This window comes from Mandrillus leucophaeus, unplaced genomic scaffold, assembly GCF_000951045.1.
Source record: "Mandrillus leucophaeus isolate KB7577 unplaced genomic scaffold, Mleu.le_1.0 Scaffold237, whole genome shotgun sequence".
In the NCBI taxonomy this organism is placed as follows: domain Eukaryota; kingdom Metazoa; phylum Chordata; class Mammalia; order Primates; family Cercopithecidae; genus Mandrillus; species Mandrillus leucophaeus.
Genome location: NW_012102443.1, coordinates 387,280 through 394,114, shown reverse-complemented (window position 1 = coordinate 394,114; position 6,835 = coordinate 387,280). Strand labels below are relative to the sequence as shown.

Below are 6,835 nucleotides of genomic sequence, written 5' to 3'. Positions count from 1 at the left end.
TTAGCTGGGCATGGTGGCGGGTGCCTGTAATCCCAGCTACTAGGGAGACTGAGGCAGAAGAATCACTTAAACCTGGGAGATGGAGGTTGCAGTGAGCCACGATTGCACCCCTGCACTCCAGCCTGGGCAACAGAGCGAGACTCTATCTCAAATAAATAAATAACAAAACAAACAAACAAAAAACCACTGTCTTCCCTCTGGGAGTGATTCTGCTCCCAAGTAAGAACAACTGGCCAGCTATTTCAGATATCTTCCAAAACACACGTATTGAGCAATTAAGATTCCAGGAACGATCTGGGTGCGGTGGCTCACTCCTGAAATTCCAGCACTTTGGGAGGCTGAGGCGGGTGGATCACCTGAGGTCAGGAGTTGGAGACCAGCCTGGTCAACATGGTGAAACCCCATCCTATTAAAAATACAAAATTAGCCAAGCGTGGTGGTGCATGCCTGTAATCCCAGCTACTCGGGAGCGTGAGACAGGAGAATCCCTTGAACCCTGGAGGTGGAGGTTGCAGTGAGCCAAGATTGCGCCACTGCACTCCAGCCTGGACAATAGAGCAAGATTCCATCTCAAAAAAAAAAAAAAAAGAAAAGAAAAGAAAAAAGATTCCAGGAACCATAACACGTATCAGAAATTTAAAAATGAGTAGAAAAATATCATGTTCTCAAGTACCCTTCAGGCCAGAGTGAATAAGGTTACAGGACTATGAAACTAGCATTTACAGAATATAGAGACAAAACAGGGATAAAAACACTGGATTTGACAACACTGGCTCAGGTGCTATAAAGAAGTAAGGCTTATGAAGGGTCTCTACAAAGTCCTGGTCACAGAGGGGGATGAGGAAAAGGACACTCTCAAGGCAGCAGCATGAGCAAAGGCATGGAAACAGAGTGTGTTTTCTCAGGGATGCAAGTTCAGGAATATAAGAGAGGAAGTGGGAGTGGCAGCGGTGGGAAAGGTCCTGGCTTCTTTAAAAGGGAAAGTGGAAAACTTGAGAGGTAAGCAGAGGCCAACCTCCATTTGGACTCAGGTAAATTTGAACATTCCTGTCCCAATAGTTACAAGGAACATAGAAGAAAGGAGAAAGGCTTAGAACAAGCCCAAGCATAGAGGACTAATAGGTTACTTTCCCTCATAAAGCTGGAAGACAAAGAGTACTCTGTGTGTGGGTAAATGAAAAATAAAAATCAAAGAAAACTAATTTCTTGCCTCAAATGTTAGTGTTACACAAAGAGGTCAGAAATTGTCCCTGAGAATTATAACAAGCTAGATTTATATAGGTGTATGGGCTGAACTCCAGTATAGATGTGTTTTGCAAAAACCTTAAGCACAGAGTTCTAAAGTGTTTTTGAGGGTGATGTGCATTCAGGCATCCAGCAGAATCAAATGCAAATTCTATTTAGAGAAAGAGATTCAAATAATTCTCACAAATAAAGGTTCAAGAAAAATGAGTACAGAGTAAAAGAGAAACCAGAATGCACACATTAAAAAAAAAAATTGGCTGGGTGCAGTGGCTCATGCCTATAATCCCAACATTTTGGGAAGCTGAGGTGGGCGGATCACCTGAGGTCAGGAGTTCGAGACCAGCCCAGCCAACACGGGGAAACTCAGTCTCTACTAAAAGTGCAAAAATTAGCTGGGCATGGTGGCATGCGCCTGTATTCCCAGCTACTCAGGAGGCTGAGACAGGAGAATCACTTGAACCCGGGAGGCGGAGGTTGCAAAGAGCTGAGACCGCGCCACTGCACTGTAGCCTAGGCGACAAGACTGATACTCCATCTCAAAAAATAAATAAATAAAATAAAAAATAAAAGAAATCTATTTATTTACTTATTTATTTTGAGATGGAGTCTTACTCTGTTGCCCAGGCTGAAACGCAATGATGCGATCTTGGCTCATTGCAACCTCTGCCTCCCGGGTTCAAGCGATTCTCCTGCCTCAGCCTCCCGAATAGCTGAGATTACAGGCACACGCCACGACACCTAGGTAACTTTTATATTTTCAGTAGAGATGGGATTTTGCCATGTTGGTCAGGCTGGTCTTGAACTCCTGACCTCAGGTGATCCGCCCGCCTCAGCCTCCCAAAGTGCTGGGATTACAGGCGTGAGCCACCTTGCCCGGCCTGAGAAATCTAATTTTTAAAAAAGACAGGAGAGGTATAAAAGACTTGAGATATTTGAACTGTCAGCACAGAATATAAAATAAATACATTTAATATATTCAAAGAAATAAAAGATGCTAATGAAAGTATGAAAAAGAATCAAAAGACTATACAAATGAATAAACGGATTTGAAAAAGAACGAAATACAACTCCTAGAGATAAAGTGCATAGTAAGTAAAGTTAAGAAGTCAACGGAAGGGCTTAAGAGTAGATTAGAAAAAGATGAAGAGGGAATAAGTGAATTGGAAGACAGACCAGAAGAAATTCATAATGAAGCAAAAGAACAGAAATGGAAAATAGAAAGCAACCCAGCTATATGCTGCCTATGAAAGAGGCACATTTATGTTCCAAAGAGTTTAAACATAAAAGGACTCACATTACTTGATTTCAAGATTTCCTATACAAGCACAGTAATTAAGACAGGATGGAATTTGTGAAAGGATAAAAACACAGGTTAATGGAACAGAACAGAGAACTCGAAAATAAGCCCCTACAAATATACTCAATTGTTTCACAAAGTACAAAAAGCAATTCTACAGTCTTTGTGACAAATAATGTCAGAATAATTTTATACTCATAAGCAAAAGAAGAGATCTCAACACATACCTCACACCTTATATCAAAACTAACTCAAAATGGACCACAGACCTAAACATAAAAAACTATAAACCTTTTAGAATAAAACCAAAGAAAACCTGTATGACTTTGGGTTTGGCAATGAGTTAGATACAACACCAAAGGCCTGATCAATTTAAGAAAAATATTTGATAAATTGGACTTTCTCAAAATTAAGAACTTTTGTTCTGTGAAAAACAATGTTAAGAGAAATAGAAGATATGGCACAGACTAAGAGAAAATTATTTGCAAATTACATACCTGCTAAAGCACTCATATCCAGGATATAAAGAACTGTTAATAAGAAAATAATCCCATTTTAAAAATTAGCAAAATATCTTGACATTTCACCAAAGAAAACACATGGATGGTGGCCAGGCGTGGTGGCTCATGCCACGCCTGTAATCCCAGCACTTTGGGAGGCCGAGGCGGGAGGATCACCTGAGGTCAGGAGTTTGAGACCAGCCTGGCCAACATGGTGAAACCCCATTTCTACTAAAAATACAAAAATTAGCTGGGTGTGGTGATGCACACCTGTAATCCTGCCTACTGGGGAGACTGAGGGAGGATAATTGCTTGAACCTGGGAGGCAGAGGTTGCAGTGAGCCAAGGTTGTGCTACTGCACTCCAGCCTGGGCGACAAGAGTGAAACTCTGACTCAAAAAAAAAAAAAAAAAAAAAAGAAAATGCATGGATGGAAAGTACACATAGGAAAAGATGTTCAATATCATGTCAAAAGGTGAATGCAAATTAAAACTATAATGAAATACTACTATGTACTTATTAGAAGGCTAAAACTAAACACACACACACACACACACAAACACACACACACACACCTGACAAATATCAGTGAGGATTCAGAGCAACAGCAACTCTCATTCATTGTGGTGGGCATGTAAAATGTACAATAGCTTTGGAAAACATTTGGCAGTTTCTTACTAAGTTGAACACAGACTTACCACACAACCCAGCAATCCCACTCCTAGTTACTCAAGTAGTGAACTGAAAACTTACATTCACCTGAAAATTTATGTTCAAACCTATATGGAGATGAATGCTTTATTCAAAACTGCTAAAAAGTGGAAGCCACCAAGATGTCCTTCAATGAGTGAATGGATAGAGACTGTGGCCCATCCATACATGGGATAGTATTCAAGAGAACCACATGCCAAGAAAAAGGAACAAACTGCTGACAAGATATGAATGAATCTCAAAGGTATGCTGTGTGAGAAAAGCCACTGTCAAAAGGTCACATACATGATCCCATTTGTTTTTTTATTTTTATTTTATTTCTTGAGACAGAATCTCACTCTGTTGCCCTTTTGATAAGAGGAAACCACATTAACTATCCCTACTTTTCCTTCTGTTATGGCTTCTGGGAATACCTGAGAAAAGCTTGCAGTTCAATTCTGTAATAGGGAAGGATCCCATTTCTTTTTTTGTTTTCGAGACAGAGTCTAGCTCTGTCGCTTAGGCTGGAGTGTAGTGGTGCGATCTTGGCTCACTGCAAGCTTCGCCTCCCGGTTTCACGCCATTCTCCTGCCTCAGCCTCCCCAGTAGCTGGGACTACAGGCACCTGCCACCACGTCCAGCTAATTTTTTGTATTTTTAGTAGAGACGGGGTTTCACCGTGTTAGCCAGGATGGTCTCAATCTCCTGACCTCGTGATCCACCCATCTCGGCCTCCCAAACTGCTGGGATTACAGGCGTGAGCCACCATGCCCGGCAGGATCCCATTTCTTATTGATCTCTTCCAACTTTAAGACTTTTGTATGACTCTTTTTCTAACTCTGTCACCCCGGAGTGCACTGATGTAATCCCAGCTCACTGCAATCTCCATCTCCTGGGTTCAAGTGATTCTCATGCCTCAGCTTCCCGAGTAGCTATGAGGCTAATTTTTGTATTTTTAGTAGAGACAGGGTTTTGCCATATTGGCCAGGCTGGTCTCAAACTCCTGGCCTCAAATGATCTGCCCTCCTTGGCCTCCCAAAGGGCTGGGATTACCGGCGTGAGCCACCATGCCCAGCTGAGACTTTTGTATGATTCTATAATCTACTATGTGCTTCTTTTGACATCTTCTTTCCCAAGCTTATATTTTCTCTTATTTAAATGTATTTAGACCCTTCTGTGTGTTGCAGAGATTTCCATAAGCCTCATCACATCCACGAAACAGAGGATGAACCGATAACCCACCTGTGACTGGATCATTTTCCACTGCTCTTGGGAAACCCGCTGTTTTGTGACTTCTCTTAGTCCTGACACCCTGGAGTGGTCTCTGGTCAGTGGTCTGTAAACTGAGAATGCATTCTTGGTCTTGTGGGCTCTTCTTTCTTATCTCACATGAATTGTCTAGTTCCAGAGGGTTACTGCCTGTGGATGCAGTAGACATTTTATTTTAGATGATCTAATTAATTTGGAAACCTAAATCCTGGTGTTCTCTTGCTGGGAGCTCAGATTATTTAAAGCCTCAAACTAGATGTTGGGTAGGTTCACATCAGGGCTAGCAGGTGGGAAGCAGGGTGGAATGTGAGCTACTGGCATGTCTCCATCGGGTCTGACCTGCATCTAGGCCAGGTCTGCAGCACACACTGAACTTAACCACCCTGGCTCCACCCATAAATGCCAGATGGAAACCACTCACCTGGCTGGTTCAAGCAGACACCTCCAGAGGAGCACCCCTACACCGAGCTGCTCAGACACCTCCAGAGGAGCACCCCTACACCGAGCTGCTCAGCACCTCCAGAGGAGCACCCCTACACCGAACTGCTCAGCACAGACACCTCCAGAGGAGCACCCCTACAGCAAACTGCTCAGCACCTCCAGAGGAGCACCCCACACTGAACTGCTCAGCACCTCCAGAGGAGCACCCCACACTGAACTGCTCAGCACAGACACCATGCAGCTCTGGAAATGCAAGGAGGGCTTATTCATTCCGCAGAAATATTTCCTGGAGGTACCTAAATCAAGTTATTTGTGTTAAGTGCTACAGAGTAAAATGCAACTTATTTCTAGGCAGGGTGGTAAACAGAAAATGGCCTTTAGATGGAGATGGTGAATCAGCCTGGGGTTCTGGCTCCCTACCGCCAAATCAGCCAGGAACAAAAGGAAAACATAGATCAGAGGAACTAATATAAGAGTAAAAAAAGAAAAAGAGACACCCCTGGGCAGACGCAGGGTGGGGTGAAGCTGAGGCATGGGTTTGAGGCTGAGCAGGGCCTGGCTGCAGCCTACAGTAGATGGGAGCCAGAGGGGGCAGCAAGACACAAGGCAGGGAGTGTCTTATGTTGCCTCTTCCCCAGTTCACACTGGAACAGCTACCGCCTGCACTGTCTTCAGAAATCAGCAGTAACAGCCCAGGCTGCTGGTTTCCAGGGTGTACCTGAGGCAGACCCCAATCCCTGCAGAACCGAGGAATCATGGAGGGGTAAGGGCTGCAGCTGTTCTTTGGGTATTTTCTGACCTCCTGCCTCCAGCACCCCAGGGCTCGGAGTGTCAACTCACGAGCTGCCCGGAATGGGGGAAGCTCACAGCTGGAAGAGGGGGCACGATTTCCAGGTCTCCCCTTGGTCCTGGGCCCCTGAACGCTCCTCTGCTTCAAATCACCAGAAGTTTCAGAGACTAAAGCCTGGCCTTCAGCCTTTCCCCAACACGCATCTCCAGACAATGTGGGGGAGCAGCTGATACCCCGAGGGGAACGTGAGCTTACAGGCCTGGAAGAGCAAATATAGATTTAAAAGGAAGAAAAAACTCTAATTTTCCCTCATACCAAACAGAGAAAGAGATTCACTCCCGTTTTTTTGTTTGTTTGTTTGTTTGTTTTTTAAGAGGCTCAGTTTTGCTCTTGTAGCCCAGGCTGGAGTGCAGTGGCATGATCTCGGCTCACTGCAAACTCCGTCTCCAGGGTTCAAGCGATTCTCCTGCCTCAGACTCCCAAGTAGCTGGGATTACAGGCGCTGCCACCACGCCCGGCTAATTTTTTGTATTTTTAGTAGAGATGGGGTTTCACCATGTTGGCCAGGCTGGTCTCGAACTCCTGACCTCAGGTGATCCACCC

At 44.2% G+C, this 6,835-nt stretch overlaps 1 protein-coding gene across 1 annotated transcript in view; it reads right to left on the bottom strand.

Annotated features, from left to right (window-relative positions):
* CHFR (checkpoint with forkhead and ring finger domains, E3 ubiquitin protein ligase) overlaps nucleotides 1-6,835 on the bottom strand; it is a 142,232-nt gene that overhangs the window by 89,429 nt on the left and 45,968 nt on the right. The window contains exon 3 of the mRNA XM_011982224.1: nucleotides 4,975-5,151. Within this exon, the coding sequence (XP_011837614.1) occupies nucleotides 4,975-5,151 (177 nt within the window). The remainder of the gene's footprint in view (nucleotides 1-4,974; nucleotides 5,152-6,835) is intronic.